This window comes from Monodelphis domestica, chromosome 7 (genome assembly GCF_027887165.1).
Source record: "Monodelphis domestica isolate mMonDom1 chromosome 7, mMonDom1.pri, whole genome shotgun sequence".
NCBI lineage: Eukaryota > Metazoa > Chordata > Mammalia > Didelphimorphia > Didelphidae > Monodelphis > Monodelphis domestica.
The window spans coordinates 189,076,501-189,097,364 of record NC_077233.1 but is presented as its reverse complement, the minus strand read 5'-3'; the positions used below and the strand labels follow the sequence as shown (position 1 = coordinate 189,097,364).

General features: G+C 35.7%; 1 protein-coding gene across 2 annotated transcripts; it reads right to left on the bottom strand.

Annotated features, from left to right (window-relative positions):
• Positions 1 to 760: 760 nt before the first annotated feature.
• On the bottom strand, positions 761 to 19,034 carry MPV17L (MPV17 mitochondrial inner membrane protein like). Of its 2 annotated transcripts, XM_001375005.4 has the most exons (4): positions 17,880 to 18,975; positions 16,206 to 16,276; positions 7,301 to 7,330; positions 761 to 7,212 (listed from the first exon to the last, which is right to left on the bottom strand). In XM_001375005.4, the coding sequence occupies exons 1-4, from the start codon at positions 18,187 to 18,189 to the stop codon at positions 7,033 to 7,035; spliced, it is 591 nt and encodes a 196-aa protein (XP_001375042.1). In that variant the 5' UTR covers positions 18,190 to 18,975; the 3' UTR covers positions 761 to 7,032. The 2 variants fall into 2 exon arrangements, with proteins under 2 accessions (XP_001375042.1, XP_056662169.1); XM_056806191.1 differs by lacking the exon at positions 16,206 to 16,276 and having other exon boundaries at positions 17,880 to 19,034.
• Positions 19,035 to 20,864: the final 1,830 nt, after the last annotated feature.

The following is a 20,864-nucleotide window of genomic DNA, read 5'->3' as shown; positions in this document are numbered from 1 at the left end:
CTCCTACTCCCTTTCCCTTTTCAGGTTTCTTTTATGTGTTGTCTTTCCCTGTTAGAATGTAAGCTTGTTTTTTCCAATTAAAATTTATTTATTTGTTTGCTAAATTAAAATAGTCAGGTAACTTCCTCCCTCCTTCCTTTTAGATAAGGCATCATTTGACAAAAAGATATATATAGAAATAAAGCCATGTCTTGCTTATTTCTTATCAGTTTGGAAGAACAAATCACAGGATCAGAGAGAATGTAAGCTTCTTGAGAATAGGGACTGTTTCTCATTTGATTTTGCATTCCTAGCACTTAACAGTGCCTGGCACATAGCAAATGTTTTAAATGCTTGTTGACTGACTGACTGAGCCATCAGAGACTGAACTGAACAGAGTGCTATACCCAAGGCTGAAAAATCACTGTTCAGTATCATAACCCATTGCAACACATTTCTATTCGCAATGTGTTTTTTCATTTTTCTATTACATGAGGAATAATATTTTGAGAAGTTCTTTAGAACCATATCCTGGGATTTAATTTGTCAACATCTGGAAGAATTGTTAAATGATGAAAATAAGTGATTAAACAAGGAAAATTTCTCATTGATGACTACTTCAGATCACAGATATAATCCAATGTAAAAGAATAAATCTACATTATGTTGAAAGAAAAGGGATTAATAAAGATTTCCATTTGTCATAGAAGTCTAACCAGTTTTTTTGGTCTATTTCCTAAAGCATTTAGAATGGCAATAAAAAAAGAACTTCACAAATTGGTTGTTGTATTTATGATTAAGATTAATTTATTTTTCATGAAGACATAACAAAACATAATTTTAACTTACAGGTTTTATACATATACAATTTAATCTTTAAAATGTAATCAACTTCACTTTCCCAATTCACAGTGACATTTTCTATTAAAATTGTTTTGAAAATTGTTTTCTTATCTCATTTTTCTGGTAAATATTATACTAGTAATCAAATATGGCATTTTATCTCTAATACTGAGAAGTCAGTACTTAAGCCTCATATCAGGCACTTAACCCTCCAGGAGGCAACTAAAATCAATCAAGAGGTAGAGAATTATTTGTTTAATATTTGCCAAGCACAGAAGAAGGATGTAGTGGCTCAAAAGAACTAGATATTATCTCTGCCCTAGAGGAGCTTAGAATCTATACAGAAGTCAATTTTGAATTTGTATACCAAAAAGGATATAAAAGTATTTAATCTACTACCTAAACTAAAACTCAATTATCATGTTATTTGGAAAGATCTGGATAATAACCTGAATTTCACATTTTATATGGTTTAGCTGCCCAAGAGAAAGAGCCATGACTGGTCTTATGTATAAGTGGAAGAAGTGATCACCCAAATGGGGTATGATTTGAGAGAGAGGAAGAAAAATGTTCCTTTTATTTTATTTTTTCCTATTTCAAGTTCTAAACAAATGATCCCATTCTACAAACCCTGCACCATATGAAAAACAAAGAAATCACAATTGAGTGGGCATACATGAAATTAGTGGATATTAGGGAAGGGTTGGCTATGCTTTTTTACCAATTCATCTGATCTCCATCTCCTCAAGAAGATAAATCTTTGGACCTCTGGAGCTAAGAATCCCTGAGATTGGAAGTGGTCTTCCTGGGGGCTAGGTCTTAGTTGAACAGTAACTTAGGGAAGCAAAGATAACTTAATGAATTTCAGTGTAACCCCCAGAAAAATGAGATAAGGAGGTGGTTGGGCTTTGAAAGAGAAAAGGTTGGAATGTGGAAAGGACTTAGGGGGCATCAATTCATAAGAGATAAAAGGAACAAGGACCTGCTGAATCACATGAGAATATTCCAAGTCCCATAAATAAAAAAATTCAATTACTTCCTATTTTAAAAAGCAAAAGGTGTCCACAGTCTGCTGCTTCTGAAAGGTTGCTCTCCCATGTGTATCCAGGACATAAGTGAACACAAAGCTGTGCTCAAGTTAGGGTAAAATAATCCCATCTACTCCAAATCTAGACTTGCTCATGTTTATCAAAGAGTTAAGTTCAAGATCACCTCAGCCTCAAATCCAAATAAAAAACTGATGAAAGAATTGCTTCTTCTCTCCATCTAGAACAGGTCTTATATACAAGACTAGAGGAAATAAGTGCTAAGTTTCAAGCAGTGTCATAAAGGTACACCTCACCAAAATGCCTTCCCCATATCATAGGATAATCAACAAATGTTGTTTGGGTCAACAAGAACACACACGAGAATATTGGGGGAATAGTAGTCATAGGGAGGGATTCTGATAAATATCTAATAATTGGATCTCAGAAGTATAAATATTATAGAAAGAGACATATGACACACTTTTAAATTTAATTTGCATTATTAACATTTTTCTCTATCACTTTCTTAAATTTAGACAGTCAATAAAACAATAAATCAAACCCTGATTTGTAGCATTTGCCAATTTTTGAGGTGTCAATACTCACACTAAAAATGTAACAATCAGCTCTCTTGGACTGGTTAGAGCTGGGTCTAGCACACCTCTAGGACTCAGGATTACAGACTTAGAAATACAAAGAATTTTAGAGATTATATAGATATTCCAACCTCATTCATTTTACAGATGAGAAATTCATCCACAATTTGCCAATAATTAGATTAATTTGAGAACAGCTTTACTAAAAAGATGGGTATTTTGAAGGCAATGGAAGGAAGCAAAAGAAAGAAGTGATTTGGATATATGGGGAACTTTAGGTTAAAGTAAGCATGAATAGAAGCAAAGCAGCAGACTGTGTTGTCAGGAGACACAGGGCATTTGAGGAACTGGTGAGAAAAGGCAACAAGCACAGGACAGTAATTTTAAAATATGGAAAAATCATTAAAAGGCCTTATATTAGCAAAAAGTAACAATATGATTAGGTTTTTTTAAAGACACATACACACATATATGAGAGCTTAAAGTCATAATTGTAAAATTAAAAATGAAGAAAATAATACTTATTTGGTAAATGTAATAAATAATTTAAAATATATTCAAATCCATATAGTCATTAATTAACTTGGTGTGGGGAAAGTAGATAGTTGGAAAAGAGACAGAAATACAAAAAGGAAAGATGAACAGAACAAAAAAAAATCAAAGGGAGGAATTCTTAACCTTTTTTTGGAATCATGGTCCCCGTTAGCAGTCTGGCAAAGCCTATAGACCTCAGATAATGTTAAATTCATAAAATACAATACATAGGATTAGAAAGGAAACCAACAATATTGAAATTTGGTTTTCAAAATATTTTTAAAAACAAGTTCATGGACCCATAGGTAAAGAAACCTGATCTGTGTAAATTTTGAAATGTTAGTGTAGTAAAATCCTCATTCCATACTCTCCTATTTACAAACCTTCAACTATCCTTCATAAGTTTTCATCTGAATAGATTAATCACAACTGTCCACCAAGGAAGAAATTATTCTCTGGGCTTCAGCAGCAGTGACCAGCACAATACAACTTCATTAGCCAGATTAAATCAAAGAATCAATGTCTCCCCATCTCTAGGTCACTCTTCCTTTAGCTTTACAAGAATACTTTCCTATCCATAGGCATCTCCTAATTTATATTTCCAATTACTTAGTCACTTTCTGATTTCAAACAATTGTTGCTTATGAACACAAAGGAAAGGTGGCCATCACAAGGTCCACATTTGCTGGCATCAAGATGACTACTTGGTATTATTATCAGAAGATAAACTCAATTAGGAGTACAAGAAAACTTGCAGAACACATGGATAGATCCTTTCTCAAGACAAGATGTTGGTGTAAAGAATGGAATATTATATTTTTTCCAAATGCTCTGCCACTACTAATACATAATGTTCAACTATTACAGGAAACAAGAAAGATCTTGGCGTACCTTCAAATGGAGTGCCAAGAGATGATCATTTTTTTTTAATTAACACAATGATCTGCTATGCATAGGAGTGAAATTTTAGTGCTTTTTTTTAATCCTTACCTTCTGTCTTATTGATTCTAAGGCAGAAGAGTGGGAAGGGCTAGGCAATGGGGGTTAAGTGGCTTGCCCAGAGTCACACAGCTAGGAAGTAACTGAGATCAGATTTGAACCCAGGATCTCTCATCTCTGAGCCTGGCTCTCAATCCACTGGGCCACCCAACTGCCCGGACCCCAGTTTTCTTTTTTAAAGTACTCATTTTTGAAAATTTGAATAAGTTAAAAGTTACAGCTTTCAGTCTGCCCCAGTAAATAAACAGCCCTAGTAAAACTATTAAAAATTACCAAGGCTATGTTGATAACACATTGATTTGGTCAATTCAGTCAAAATAGTTGCATTTTAATAATAGTCTTAAATATGCAAATTAATTCATTTGAGCTGTAAATTTTAGTGCAATCATGTAAAACCCAGGGGAGTTGCTTGTTGGCTATGGGAGGGGGGTGGGAGATGGGGAGGGAAAGAATATGAGTCATGGAACCATGGAAAAATATTCTAAATTAATTAATTAAATAAAAATGTTCAAATCACAAAAAAAAAAATTTAGTGCAATAAGTAAAAGGAACAAGAGTCAACTTCCCCATGAAGTTAAAAAGATTAAATTATTATCATTAACAAGAAGTTAGATTCAGAAAAACTGTCTAAAATTTCTAGTTCTTTCCCTTCTCTGGCTATCCAAATCTTATCATAAAACCTCTCTTCCTCCATGAAGCCTTTCCAGATCATACCAGTCTAGAATGAGCTTTTCCTCTTGTAAATCCACAGCAATTACTGACTGTGTTCATTTGGCAATCTTATACTACTTTTGTAATGTTTCTTGTACTGTTGTTTAATTTTTTTTTTAAGACATTTAACTTTTCTCTTAGAATCTACACTAAGGATGGGTTTCAAAGCAGAAGAGCAGTAAGGACCTCCCATCTCCAGGTCTAGCTCTATCCATTGGGCTTCCTAGCTGCCTCTTGTTATTTACCTTTTCATGAAGGTATCTTTTACAATTAAGTTGTAAGGTCTTTAAGGGCAGGGACTGTTTTTTTATTTCTTTGTACCATCCACATTGTCAGCAGAGTGCCTTGAATGTAGTAGACCCCTGAATAAATAAAATAAAATTGCTAGCATTCCATCTTAAATAAACTTAACTTCATTTTTCCTTTGTACCAAAAATGTATTCTTACTCTAGAAATTCAAGTTTATTATATGCAAAAATCCTGGAGGGTATAAAGCCTTAATGAATAACCTACTCTTTTTTTTTTTTTAAACCCTTACCTTCTGTCTTAGGCAGAAGAGTGGTAAGGGCTAGGCAAAGGAGGTTAAATGACTTGCCCAGGGTCACACATCTAGGAAGTGACTGAGGCCAAATTTGAACCCAAGACATACCATCTCTAAGCCTGGCTCTCCATAACCCACCCTTTTAGTAAAGAAAGGTCTATACCCTTTTAGAATTTTTGTGAATATTATATTTTAATTTGTTAGTATAGAGCAAGTTTTCATTCTCTAATTATTCCAAAATTTTTCATAAAGGCAATGCAAATGTTGTTTCTCCACCATAAAAATAATTAAAAAGCTAAAACTAAAAATATTAGTAATTTTTTCTCAAGAAGTTCTGTTTGACAACTTATTTAAATTTTGCATTTTATACTGAAAAATAGCTTTACACTTGAAATAACTCCTACTAAAAAACACTACCAATAAGCTACAATTTGGAAAACACAGAAAGCAGTTTCAGAATTAAATCTGTGAATTACCTGATATTAACATCTACTAAATTTTCCAACAGCTTTTTCAAAAAAGGAGCTATCTTTTATGAGGTTAGATGACACAAATTATACTCCTAAGAACAAAACAAATGCATTTTTTTCTCAAAAACTCAGTGCCTCACATTTTATAATTCTGGAAAAACCACCATGAAAGCAAGAATTTTCTGGTTTCATTCTCTTGTGAATTTTGATAAATCTTTTACATGGTTCATTTTAGAAATACACAATTTATTTGTTCTTAATCATCAAATTAAAAGCTTTGAATGTAGATAAACCTTAAATAATTCTAAAATAGCTGAATCAAAACTATTAAAATTTATTTGAAACCCTTAATTTTTTTAAATATAAATTCAATATCCGTATTTAGGATGCTTTTACTGAAATCCATACATAATTTTCTATTGAACAAAAAAAGGAAAATTTATTAACATGTTCTTGAAAATTTCAGTTGCTTTATATAGGTAAAGTATATGTGGGGAATAAAACTGCCATTTACTTGAACTGGGAGATATAATATTCCGGTTATAACTAAATATTCAGTTTTAAATAAAAGTTAAAATTTGAAGCAAAAACTCAGATTTAAAAGAAGTAAAACATAATAAAATTTTTGACACTAAAGCAATTTTATAATTTTTCTTTGATGATTAAGAGTACTTTAGGACCTTGCAGTTCCTTAGTTCATTATAATTATCGATTATCAATAGTATTCTGAAAAAAATCAGTTATTTGATCTTTCTGATTATTTGGTTTCTGTGTGCACAGGTTTTTTGCTTAAGGCCACTTTTGGCACAGAGGACTATGAGCCTAAAGGAGTAAAATATGAATTCATTATTTTGAGTTTGAAAAAATATATAGAAATACAAAGACTTCTAATTTGGTCCTTGTTATTGTTTTTCTAATAACAACAGTTCCTGAAATCTAGTAAATACTATTCTTTATATCATTTATATTATATCATTTCATAGTTTTTTAATCAAATTATAAGAATGGTAAAAAGTGACAATAGCAATTGCTATATTAAAAGCAATGACACTTTTAAATTTATATTAAGTAAAATATTATTTAAGTGAAATAGACAAGAGCCTTATCCCTTTTGTTCTTTCAAACCAAAAATGAAGACATTTTGATAATAAAATATACAAAAACTATTAATACTAAAATTTCTTCTCTATGATACAGTAATACTTCATAATAAAGCATGTTATATTTAGAAATAAGAATTATTAAATAGCATAATATTTCCTTGATTCAACTCACTGCACTTTAAAAAACAAATTTTGGCCACTTGATGAGAATGATTTGTTTAAAGGCAATCATTTCTCTGGGGACCTTTCGACTTCACTCGCCTCCTTTTTCTTAAGCCACGCAAAAACTGACGACACTGTCCCATCACCACTTTGCTGTGAGTAGCAAAGGAAGGTAGCCCAGAAAAAGCCACACAGTCCCACATATGCTGTTCTCAAGTAAACAGGAACAAAACTGAAGTTGGTAAGCTGCACAAGAAAGAAAAAGAGTTTGTTATTTGGTATCCTACATAAAGGACACTAAAAAGTTAGCAAGGAAAATAGGTTTGAAACTCACCTGCACAAACGGCCAGTACATGAGACCAGTCTGCAACAAAGGAGAACTTTTATTACTATGATTTTCAGTTATGTGGATTAATTTCAGTTTACAAAAGGCTGGAAAGTACATGAAAGAGGCTAGTCAGGTATTGGGTTTTAGGCTAAGCTGCTCAAATTAGATCTCACTCATTAACAAGAGAATTGAATAATCACACAGGAAAAGGTTAAATTTTGTTAGTCATACTTATATTCTGGGAATAGAATGCTAGCCAGTGTCAGCAGTGGATATGTAAGACAAACATTTCTTAAGAAGACAGTAAAATAGATATTGTGACATTACACTATGATGTCTTAATCACAGTTCAATTGACTCAAGAAAGTACTTATGAAATATAAGATCAACTCATAGGGAAAAAAATAAAATAAAAGGAGCTGCCCCTCTATGTAATGCTATCAAATCATTCTTTGATATGAATGTAATATTTTAAGAAGAAATTAGAAGGCAGTTAAATGCTCAGTGGATTGAGAGACAAGCCTAGAGACAGGAAGTCATGGGTTTAAAATCTGACCTCAGACACTTCCTCACTGTGTGACTTGGGCAAGTCAATGAACCTCTTTTCCCTAACCCTTATCACTCTTCTGCAATCAGTATTGATTCTAAGACAGACAGTAAAGGGGGGGAGAGATAGGAGGGGTGGAAGAGAAAGAACTGTGGGAGTAGAAATGCAGAAGAAAAACTTATGATTTATATGGATATAGGATGTGGGGTTTTGGTTTTTAAAAGATTACTCTATTACAAAAATGAATGCTATGGAAATAGGTATTGAATGATAATACATGTATAACCCAGGGGAATGGCTTGTTGGCTTCAGGATGGGGGAGGGAGAAGGGGAAGGAAAGAAAATGAATCATGGTGATGGAATATTATTGTGCTGTAAGGAATGATGATCTGGAGGATTTCTATATGAACTGGGAGAACCTCAGGAAACTGATGCAGAGTGAAATAAGCAGAACCAAGAGAACACTGTACACAGAAAGTGAAACACAGTGTACACAGAATTGTGGAACGATCAACTATAATAGACTTTGCTACTAGTAGCAATGCAATGATCCAAGACAATCTCGAGGGACTTATGAGAAAGAATGTTAAGCACATCTGGAGAAACAACTGTGGAAGTAGAAATCTAGAGGAAAACATATGATTTATTACTTGTTTTATATGGGTACATGATTTGAGATTTTAGTTTCAAAAGATTGCTCTATTGCAAAAGTGAATAATATGGAAATAGATATCAAGTGATAACATTTGTACAACCCAGTGGAATTATTTGTCAGCTCTGGGAGGGGGGAGAGAAGGGAGGGAAAGAAAAATGAATCGTGGAAACATTTTTAAATAAAAATTTAATATGAATTTAAAAAGAAAATGAATCATGTAACCATGGAAAAATACTTAAAAAGAAATTATTTCTATTTATAGCACTAAAAGATAAAAATATATTGATATTACGTTATACCAGACATATATTTTATGCATTTCTGAATTGCTAAACTTTTTCTGTCATCTGCCAGCCTACCTGTCATCAATAGCTTCTGAAAAACTCCCCCCAAATTCCCAATTAATTTCTTATGCTGACCTGTAATATAGTAAAACCAAGGCAGGGACAGTCTCAATGTGGAAGGGATACTTATACTTCTCCCTGTGTAGTCAAGGAGAATGTTTGTGTTTTTTATCTTTGATCTGAGAGGATCTATAAAATAAACCATAGGGAGGACAAAGAGAAAGGTGAAGAGAAAGTTCGTTCTTATGAGAATTGCTCTATTATTTTATGAAGAAACATGAAGAATCTGTAAGGAACTAATAGTTTACAGGGTGTTCCAGAGGCATAATTACTTGTGAAGAGAAGAGAAAGAAAAAGGGCTTACATGATTTATTTCTGGAAAAATTGAAATTAATTCTTATCATAAAAAGAACTATGAAGAGGATTCTTGAGAAATTTCAATAGATATTTCAAGTGATGGAATTATGTTTCCAGAAGTAGGAAAACATTGCTTGTTACAGTAAGGGTTTGAGATAATTTTGGTTATGATTTTTGACAGAGACAAAATATTGTAAATCATTACGGTAAACTTTGAGTATTTATTTCATTAACTAATAAATTATATGTTAGGTAACAATGTTTATTTAAACATAACAGATTAAGGGATTTAATATACAAGATATGTGAATAACTGCTATAGGAGAAAGCAATTTCTCTAGTCTATTTAGTAAATAATATTTAATAAACTAATGGAAGATTGAGCCAACTGATTAGTAGGAAAGAGGCTAAAAGTTTATTAATAAATAAGAAATATCAAAACATCCCAGGTTCATTCTAGCACGAATTGGAAAATATGGGATCTATGGAAACACATTATATGGCAGTATGAGAGATAGCCTATAAGTAGGAAGTAAGGAAGGAACAGAGTAAATTTCATGGTTTAGCTTTAAGAGGAAAAGAGGAGAAGTTTGATAAAAGCAAACCCTGGGGGGAAAGATTCTGGGGTTTGACTGTTTTAACTGTCACTCAGTTTTGACTGAGCTGGAAGGAGGTCTCTGCTCTGGCATTTCCCTTTGGCAATCTTAATCTCATGGAGAATTTACTGATTCTTGGGATTGATAATTTGCCTTGGAATGAACTGTTTTCCCCTGAGGTACAGAGACCTGTGAACCATCTGCCAGAAATCCCCTTGGCTAAGGTAATCCCAAGGGTGTGTCACCTGGGACTCTGGGTTACCTAGTGAAGCCAACCCCAGGCTTTAGGTAAGGGCTCAATTACATCTGTGAGGCCTTTCTCTTTATCCTTTTTATAATCCATAGTAAATGGGTTAGTTTAGAGTCAGATAGCTGTGTTTTTTTCTGGGTCTTAGTTATAGATAAGGAGTTAAGCTTGAGTGAATTCTCAAGAAGAAACAATTCATCTTGAGGTGAAAGAGGATGGGTGGATTTTAGTTCTGTAGTTTTAGGAATTTACTTATTATTTCCTCTTTACTCCTATTACAAAAAATGAACTTTGTTTCTGGAGCCAAGGGTTTTGCGCTTTACTAGCCCTGAAATCTCTAAGTGGGTGGTTATCATCTTCCATCCATCTTTTTTTTTTTTCATATATGTCAAGTACGGTCAGTCCTCTAAATCTTGCTACACACAAAAACAGTCTAAAAGCAACCAGAACCAAAATAATATGCATAATAACTACAATAATATAAATCAAAACAACACTAAAAGGCAGCCACATTCAGACTAACTATCCAATCTTGTTTCTAGAGAACAAATTTGGAAGCCCCTCTTTTCAGCAGAGACCTGGAAAAGCTAGAAACAAAACACGTACACAACTAGTGAGAACCAGCCGAATAATTTATGGCATATATTTATACAAATCTGAAACACTGAAGAGAAACATGGAATGAACTGTAAGAAATAGTACAGGGTCCAGAAAGCACAATATACACAGCAACTAAAACAACAGGAATAAAATCAACACAGAGAAGCAGCAAAACCCCCCACATATAAATTGTCAGTGTTAATATACTGTCAAAGATAAGGGTAAGAGTCCTCCTTTCAGTCAACAAACAATATATACTTTTTTTACCCATTAGAGGATTTTTTTTAAGGAATGTTGTTTGGGTGTTTATTGGAAGTGTCTGTTCTGTTGAAACAAAATATTTCAAAACATTTTAAAAACTTTTATTTCTGTCTTATATTTTTTACATCCCAATTATTTCCTGACATACTCCCCTGAGCAAAACCTGCCTATGAAACATTTTGAACTTGTGCTTCTTCTTCTCACTATTGAAAAAAGGAATTTATGTTTCAAAAGTTCGTTGAAACCAATACTGGACATAGAATTTATCTGAATTTGGTTGTTGTTTAGATTCTAGTTATGTATGTTGTTCTGATTTAATAATTTTTTTCATTATTTTAAATGTAACTAATACCAACAAACATGAACACTTCCATATACAAAGAATAGAAAAGAGGAATGTATGTAAAACTGTGGATCTCTATAACATATAGCCTGATTTTTAAGCATATTATAAATTCAGCACATTAGTTTCAAAGTTGTCCTTTGTATCTCCCTTTGAACTTCCTTTTGACATGCATTCTTCCTCTTCTTCTCCTTCTCCTCTTCCTTCTTCTTTGTCTTCCTCTTCCTTCTTCTTCCTCCCTTCCTTCCTTCCTTCCTTCCTTCCTTCCTTCCTTCCTTCCTCTTCCTCCTCCTTTTCCTTATCACTCTCTTTTCCTCAATTCTTAAACCCTTCCTTGCAACAAACAAGCTCAGTCAAGTAAAAATAAATCCATATATTGGCCATGATGGAAAATGCATATAAAACAAGTTAACAGATAGGTTATAGACTAATATGTGGAGGAAGACACACTATGCTATGATATGGCCAATAATGGCATTTTGTTTTGCTTATCTAAGGTTGTTTGTTAAAGGGTATTCTTTTTCTTTTTTCTCTGTAGGGGTGGGGAGAGGGGTTGAAAAAGAGAAAAATGCAATTTAACTTTAAAAAATTTTAATACATGTAACATTCTGCCCCTCTGCTCCAGGGATTCTTTTTTTTTTTTTAACTCTTATCGCCTCTCTTAGAATCAATACCAAGTATCAGTTCCAAAGCAGAAGCAGTGAGGAAGAATCTGAGGTCAAATTTGAATCCAAGACCTATCTCCACATTTGGCTCTCTAACCACTGAAACACCTAACTGTCCTTCATCCAGGGGTTCTTAAGCTAAAATCTGTGAACTTCTAAAAAAAAAAATGTGATAGCTATCAATATAATTGGCTTCTTTTGTAATTCTATGTTATTTTATTTTATGTTTTTAAAACATTCTAATAAGCAGTCTATGGACTCACTTAGACCACCCAAGAAGATTATGACACAGAAGGTTAAGAATCCCCTGATCTAGTGTTTCACCCTTTGATAGAAGGTAAATAGTAGGCTTTACTGTCATTCCTCTGGAGTCTTGACTGGTCATTGAAATAATATTCTATCAGCCATAATTTGTTCAACTGTTCACCAATTGATGGGTATTTTCTTTTCTTTTCAACAATAAAATTTGTTATTCTATACAGTTTTGTGCATATGCATTCTTTCCCTCTTTTTAAATCTTTTCATAATATATCTAATACCAGGGTGGTGGAGTCAATGTTGGGTTCTGTTTATTTCATCCTGTATCATGTTCATTTGATTCTTCCCATGTTTCTCTGACTTCTTCATATTAGTTATTTCTGAAGACACAGAGTATTCTATTATATTTATTTACCAGTTTCTTCATTCTTCTTTCTGATTTGCCTGTCAATAGGCACTCACTTTGTTTCCAGCTTCTTACTATCACAAAAATTTTGCTTTATCTTACTAGATATAAGGTATATTGATATATAAATGCATATATGGATTTTCTTTGTATCACTGACTTCCAATATATAAATATGCCCAGTAGTGAGACTACAAGCAAGTAGGTGCCACAGTGGATAGAACACTGGACCTGGAGTCAGGAAGACTCATCTTTCTGAGTACAAATTTAACTTCAGACACTTTCTAGCTATGTGACCCTAGGCAAGTCACTTCACCCTGTTTGCCTCTGTTTATTAATCTATAAAATGAGTTAAGGAAATGGCAAATCACTCCAATATCTTTGCGAAGAAAACCCCAAATGGGGTCATAAAGAGTTAAAAACAACAGCAAAGTGAAATCACTAGAAAAAAGGGCATGAATAGCTATGTAACTTTTTTTTTTTTTGCCAAATAGCCAAGCAGCTTTCCAGAATGGTTGACCAACTGACAACTCTCACCAAAAATGTATTTGCCTGTCAGTCTTCCCAAATCCCCTCAAGCATTGATTATTTACATCTTTTGTTATCTTTGACAACTGATCATGAGGTGAAATCTCAAAGTGGTTTAAATATGGAGTATTTTTTATATAGTTGTTGATTGGACTTCTGTTTAAAACCCTGTATCTCTTGACCACTTTATCTATTGGAGAATAGCTCTTGGTTTTATATATTTATGTCAGTTCACTGTAAGTCTTAGATAATTTACTTTAATCAGAGATATTTGATGTAAAATTTTTTTCTCACCAAATTCAATTTTTAAAAAGAAAATTGAAGACTAAAAGCAATAATAATTTCATCACCTTTCAAAAAAAAATAAAGGCTTCCTAATTTTCATATAAGAAAGTGTTGAACTTTTAAGACAAAGTTGTATGACTTAGACATATACAAACCTAAACTGGTTGTTCTAATTAGTATAATAACCACTCTGGTTTTCTTTTTCATTTTTGAAGACAACATCAGTTGACCCTCAGGCAAAGCAAATCAACTCCCTCTAAGTTCTAATCTTTGGGGGAAGGGGTAGCAAATATTTTAAGGAGGAGATGAAGAAGAATTCTGAAGAATTACACCACCATGGAATGCTAAAAAAAACAAACAAACCTGAAACATTTAAATAATCCATAATCAGTAAGTAAAGTCCCTATCCTCACTTCCACTGTCATCCAAGAAACTTGAAGCTGATCAACTAGCAAAACTGTTTCCCCTTTTTCCTCCCACACATTCTTCTCAGGGTTACATAATGCCCTTCTGGGACATCTCTTCACTACCCCTCCCCTCTTTTTTTAACCTGATAATACTTCTTCCTAATCTTTAAGCTCTTGTTTCCATTGATTGAATTTCCACTGATTGATTAAATACTTAATTGAACCAAATTTCTTCTTTAATATTTCAAGGATCCATGATTTTGTCTTTTTATTTGATTCAATGCTAATAGGGTAGGGGAGGCCCTACCACTGCTGACTGTAACCCCTTGTGCTTTGGAAGTCATTTTAGTGAGCTACTATAGCCAAAAAAAAAAAATCCTCACTTGGTGGCCAACCCTATGGTGATGATCCTTTTCAAATTTAGCTAGGGTGCTTCAGATGAGAAGCATTAATGAGCTCCTAAGCAAAGCACCACATGAAGCCTTTCCATCTTGCTAAGATCTGCCCAAACCTGCCGAATCAGAGTGGAAGCTCTGTTATCTGAGCCCTCAAAGTACCTTCCACGCTACAGTGAGGAATTGACTTGGGACTTAAAACCTGGAGGAGCCAGATTCTATCTGTATCAGGAAATTACAGGGCAGGCAATGTACACAGTATGGTTTGTTTGCCACCTCCTATGGATAGCCTTTGGTAACAGGATCTTTAGCTGTAATTATCTTTGTTAATACGGAGAATGGTTTCTTTCACAAGGACTTAACAGAAAGGCTGTATTAACAATTGTACACCTGGAAACTTTGGCTGTGATTGTGGGAACTGTTGGACTAACTAAATCACTCATAGTTCAGCAATACTTGAAGTTCTGCAAGAACCATCTTGGACACCAATTCTAAATAAACTGATTTTAAAAAGGCATGAGTCAGAAGTCATTTTAAGGACTGACTAACATTCCAAAGTACAGATATATCCTTCCCCCCTCCCCCAAGCTTAAGGAAGTCTTGTTTCTCAGCCCCTTTCTCCTTTATCTTCATATCTTCAGATACTATCATAGGATCAGAGGCTTTATAGTCTTTGTATTGGGAGAAACCTCTGAAGGCCACCTATTTGAACTTCCTCAGTTTAGAGGTAAGGAAACAGATGTAGAGAGGTTTTGAATTTCTCACAGTCACATGGCTATTAAATGGTAAAGTTGCACTTATTCAGTTCTCTTGACCAAATCCTACATTTATACTGCCATATTGATATTATTAAAAGGGGAGATATTGGCTTTATGATGCTGACAAACGGATATGCTAGGCTTGTTGTGGTTGTGGTTGTTGTTGTTGTAATTAAACATCTAAAGGGAAGAGTGGATAGGATGCAGGGCCTGGATTTTGGAAGACTCTTTCTGAGTTCAAGTCTGGCCCCAGACACTTACTAGCTGTGTAACCCTAAGCAAGCCACTTAACTCTATTTACTTCAGTACCTCATCTGGAAAATGAAATAGAAAAGGAAATAGCAAAGCACTCCAGCATCTTTGCCAAGAAAACTTTAAATGGGATCATGGAAGAGTTAGTCATGACTAAATATTGATTTTTTTAAAAAGTGGGGATAGTCTCAGAGATACTTACAAACTGATACCTTCGTTCAATTTCTCAAATTAATCTTGAGAACCCCCCAAAAGTTTTTATGTGAGTCATGTCAATTAATACCATATTGGAAATTTAAAAGCTTAATATTACTTTGAGGGGAGAAGGGGAAAAGTACTTATTGGGTACCTACTATGTGTCTGACACTGTGCTGTTTTACAAATATTCTCTCATTTGATCCTTATTTATTTGTTTATTTATTTATGAGAATAGTTTTGATCTCAGGTCTTGGGGACCCCACAGAAGTCCCTGGACCACTCTTTGGGAATCAGTGATCTGGCTTAACTGAATTTTTACTGAAATGTGATATTAGGAAATATACAAATTAAATCTTGCATACTTAAGAACAATAGTCAGTTTAACAAGTCAATTAATCAATTCAACATTTATTAAACCATTACTACTTGCAAAAGTATATGCAAACCCCAATTATAGATATCAAAGTTTAAATAAGATTCAGATCTTGCTCTGTAAAAAGGTGGGAGGGAGTGCATTACAGGAAAAGTGAACAGTATATAAGCAAAAGACTTGGGAGTGGGAAAGTGCAAGAAGTGTTTAGGGGTGAGAATTTGTATTATAATTTGGAGTGAGCAAAAGGAAGTAAGGTGAAAATAAGGTTGAAAACAAAGGATAGTATCAAACATTGTTGAATGGTCTTGAATGCCAATCTAAGGAGGTCAAACTTTATACAAGGAAACTGTTGAGCAATGGAGTGGCCCAACCAGCCCCAAATTAGGATGTGTGATGAATGCTCTGATGCTGAGTGAAGAACCTACTTGGTTCTTACCTTATATGTATTCCAGAATTTCTGTCTCAGGTCCAAAAATGTATCTTCTTTCCCCTGAAGTATACTCATGCCTATTTGTAAAAACACATAAAACAGGAATTTTAAAAAGACCTAATATAACTATTATCATATTGTATGTTACTACTGTATAAGAAACAAGAGTTATTGGCTTCTCCCAATTGTGGATTTCATAAATGACCTCTTGAAAAAAGAAAAGTAAATAGTTTGACTTTAAAAAGGAGGTGAAGTGGCATAGAAACTGCAAGTTGCATTATCCTAAATATTACAAACAGAATTTAGAAGCCAGGTATCAACTTTGCCTTTTTACAAGTTCTTTACAAACCACATTCTTTCACAATCCTGAAAAGCCAGATTTCTAAATTTTAAAATTTAAAATTTAATTTAAATTTTTTTAGAAATTAACCATTTTAGAGGGTTAAAAATGAAATTCCAATAGCATACTTTTAGTTAAACTGAAGGGTAAATTCTAATATCTAGATATATTGGGTAAAATCAAGACCCTAAGAAACTCACTTCAGCAACAACAGTTTTGCCAGAAACATGAAGGCCATCTCAAACATCCCATTTCTTGCATTTTAATATACCCTGCACTACATCATCAAACAACCCTATTTTTTCCCCCAGCCTTTCCACTTCTAAGGCTCAGGTTTTCTCATTTTAGTCTGATTTCTTTTGTCTGTGGTCCAGTTGCTAGACAGAATTGTAAGGAGCATGCCTAAGACAAAGGTTTGCTTTTGGGGCAAACTTCTGGCCCAAATTCTGTAACCACTCAATATGAAATACAGTGTGGAAAAAGAGGGATCTCACCAAAGTTGTTGCCATGAACCCCCAAATCCAACAGCTTTGGGTGTTCTGTCTCTCTGGGTGTATATGTAAGTTAAACCTGTTTCCATTTTCTGAACCCAGAAAGTCAGGAGGAAGAAAGGGAAGTCATTAAATATGCAACATTCATCATCAAGAGTTTTCTGTGTGCTAATTTTTTGCAACCAATCCTTCAGAGTCAAAGTCAAAGGGAGAAGTGACTACATTTTCTGGTGAGAAAACTGTAACAATGGGTTGTGTCTGAAGATGTGAAAAATCTTTTGTTTCCCCATTATCTGCAAGCCAACAGGAAAGTCACTTGCTATCTTTTCAGATGCGATCCACAAAGATAAATGGGTTGCATTCCTATTCATGTGTACATTCATGTGAGAATATGTATGTGCACGGGTTGCATTTGTATGAATGAAACCGTTTGTTTCATTTTTATTTCTTTCTGAGAGCTGCCAAAAGGTCACTGCATTGTTGGGTGGAAACTTAGCATGTGTTTGTGAATGTATGTTTGTTGTGGAGTGTGTATACTGGCCCTGCCTTGCAAGATCCGTGTGTGTGTGTGTGTGTGCTTAGTTTTAGGAATTGTGTGTATTGTGTGTATATGTGTGCGTGTGCGCGTGCGCGTGTCCGTGTATGACATTATGTGTCGTTTCCTAAGGAAAGAAGCCGGCTGCGCTGCGCTAGCACCTCCCGGAGGCAGGGTCCATGAGGTCACTCGGGTCCGGGCCCCGATGCCCGGTGGGGCCATCTCCAGCTGGGCCAGTCTTCCAGCCCCTACAGCGCCGCCCCGCGCCCCGCCTCGCTCCCGGCCCAGACTGTCCAGCCCCGGCAGGCCCTCACCAGTGTAGAAGGCGCTCAGCGCGATGGGCCCGCCCAGCAACTGGTCGCACAGCACCTTGCCCAGCACGGCGCGCGGTGTGCGGCCCGGCAGCGCGCGCTCCAGGAGCCGCATCCACACGTAGTTGAAGTTCGCGTGGAAGCCGATGGCCACGGTGGCCACGCGCCGCGTCTGCTGCCAGTCAGGCTCACAACCCCGCAGCATCTGCTGCAGTGCGTCCCCGGATGAGTAGAGAGCCCCATAGAGCAGTACGTTGGTGGGCCAAGGGTAGCGCTGGGCTATCCGCGGCACCACCTGCCACCAGCCCCACATTGTTTCGTTCGCCTCCAGCCTAACCGTGGCTCAGTGCGCTTCCCCTCCACCCACCCCGGAGCTGTCTGACAGCGCCTCGAGTGGAGACGTCGGTGTAGACGTGAAGGTGGACCTACAGCCCTACAGCCGCGTCCTTCCAACGCGCCCCGGGGGCTGCTACGAACGACAATCTGGGCTCCTTGTCCTTGGCTGCACCTACCGGAGCTAACTTTCAACAGACCTGCCTCCCTCTGTAGGTGTCTATAGATGTATGTCCCTGGCCGGACCTGCCCCCTATTAGACCTGCCTCCCTGGATCGGTTCACTCCTATCAGATCTGCCCCGGGCACATCTCCCTTGGGTTAGACCTTGCCCTCTTCCTCAGCTGCTTCTGCACCCGGGCTAGCTGCCCGGCCTCCTCCTGACCCCCACACCTCTTCATTTTTCCTTCCTTCCTTTCTGAATCGCTCACCTTTGGCCACTCCCTTTCAAGCTGTGTGACCTACACTTTCTGCCCAGTCTATTCCTGACTCCACAACTTCCTATTTGCCTCATTTCTCGACTCCTCAGCTTCCATTTTTAATCATTCGCCTTTGGCCACTCCCATTCAAGCTGTGATAACTAGGCTGGTTTGTCCCTGACTGACCTCCTTTCTGACAACTGTACCTCGAAAACTTTTCTGTCAGTATTCTGAGACTGACTGACCCACTGAGATGTTGCTTATTTCTTCCCCTTTCCTCTTTATTCTCTTCATTCCACCTTGAATACAAAAAAAAAAAGGCAACTCAGTGTTAGAAGAAATCAACCTATTAGGTTGCATTATTGTCAACAATACCTGAAGATTGGGAGTATCTTATTGTCTGGGGCTGGGTTTGGTTTGACCTTATAAAATTTTTTCTCCCTACTTATTAAAAAAAAAAAGAAATTATGTTAAAAGATACCTCTGTGCAGTTCTTATTAAAAGTCACTAATTAAATTAATCAAAGGGGAAAACAATGTAATATAAACTGAGCAAGACTGTACTATCCTATGAAGCCATCAAACATTTGTTCGAAGGTCTATGGGATTATAGTACTTTTAGACTTTTCAGATAAAAGAGACTAGAGTGGAGTAATGTAGCTGTCAATTCACTTCAATTAAGTAAACCTTTATTAGCTAGGCTCCCCTTATTCAACCTAGTGCCCTGTCTTGAGTATCCTATTCTTCTGGGGTTTCTGAAGGATTTGATACTGTTAGGGGGAAGGCTAAGACTTGGTTATAGTTTCTACAGATATCCAAAGTCCACAGTAGGCCTGACTTTGTACACAATATTTCTACATGATCTCATCTCAACTCTAAAACCATACTGGGATATAGTATGGGCAAGTTTTAGAGCCATTTTTTAGATAAGGAAAGAGGAAGCATATGAGGGTGAAATGCCTCTGCCCAGGATTGACAGAGCAACTCAGAGCACCATGAATTTAATTGGCATTGACAGAAAAATAAGCATTAATACTTAATACTGTTAGCAGTATCTAGCAATTGTTGCTAAATGGCATTGAGTGAATATTTAGTATCCACATACCCTATCTCTGGATATGCCTCAGGAGGAGTCATGAAATATTTCTAGAGTTGCCTCCACCCATCCTTCTCCAAGGGAGATTTTGATTTATGCCAGGAGGAGAAGTAGGAAAATGTAAATATGAAATACTTAGCATGACCCCAAACAACAGATATTTTAAGAAACATGAATCCATTATATTTTTACTCAATCATCCATGGAAAGCTCTAATCAAGAATCCTCATGAAATAGTCAATATAAGCCATCCTGTATTAAAATCACTAAGCAATAGAAAATCACTGCAAAACACACTTTTGCACTAAAATATAAAATGGGAGTTTCACTTAGAAATCTTTTAGTTTGGGAATATTTTTCCATTTATGACTAAGGAGCCCATTAAAATGTATTTTAAAAATATAATTAATCTTTATTTAAGCTATTACTTAATCTTGAATTGAGACTTAATAAAAAGCCACCAAACTGACTAAACTATGTAAACATTAACTTTTCTCACTGAATTCTGAATCTTTCGTTGGCATACTGAAATCTCTGAAAGGGAAGGAAAAGGGAACAATCATTCATTAGATGCCTACTATGTGTCAGAGCTTTAGAGATGTAAAGTACCACTATGCTAAGCAACAGTCAGATTTGTATTTTCCATTAGGTAGAAGAAACATTTGTCCAGAGATGGTCAAATAAGGGACCTACAAAAAAAGGAAATGCCATTAACACTTCTTTCTCACTGCTAGTATTCTTTAATGTACACAGCTTACATCTCTATTGTCAGAAGAGGCAGATAAGGATATGAGCATGGGTTTACTGGACCACACAGGAGGGAACCGAAACAAGGGACTTTTTGCCATTCTCCCCTTAAAGGGATAGAAATAAGCTGGGGAGGAAAGGTGATGTGATTCCCCTTGTTTATACTTTCCTCACCCATATATTTATTCTATATTTACTTAAATACTTCTCTCCTTCCCAATCTTAGCTTTCTGCTCAAAGGGAAATGTTGGGGGAGGTGGGAAGATGTGGTACTCAGAGGAAGATAATGATGGTACTTCTGGTGATAATGGGGACAGGAATACCAAGAAAGAGGGGTTCCACCATTCTTTGGATGCACTAGTACCATACATAATTTAGCCTCGTTTATGTGAGAG

Excerpts from the sequence above, each read along its gene's own strand:
- MPV17L (XM_001375005.4), bottom strand. The coding sequence starts at position 18,189 with ATGTGGGGCTGGTGGCAGGTGGTGCCGCGGATAGCCCAGCGCTACCCT. Across the intron at positions 7,331-16,205 it reads AATTCTGGAATACATATAAG|ACTGGTCTCATGTACTGGCC; the intron begins GTAAGAACCAAG and ends CCTTTGTTGCAG. Across the intron at positions 7,213-7,300 it reads TGTACTGGCCGTTTGTGCAG|CTTACCAACTTCAGTTTTGT; the intron begins GTGAGTTTCAAA and ends TTTCTTGTGCAG.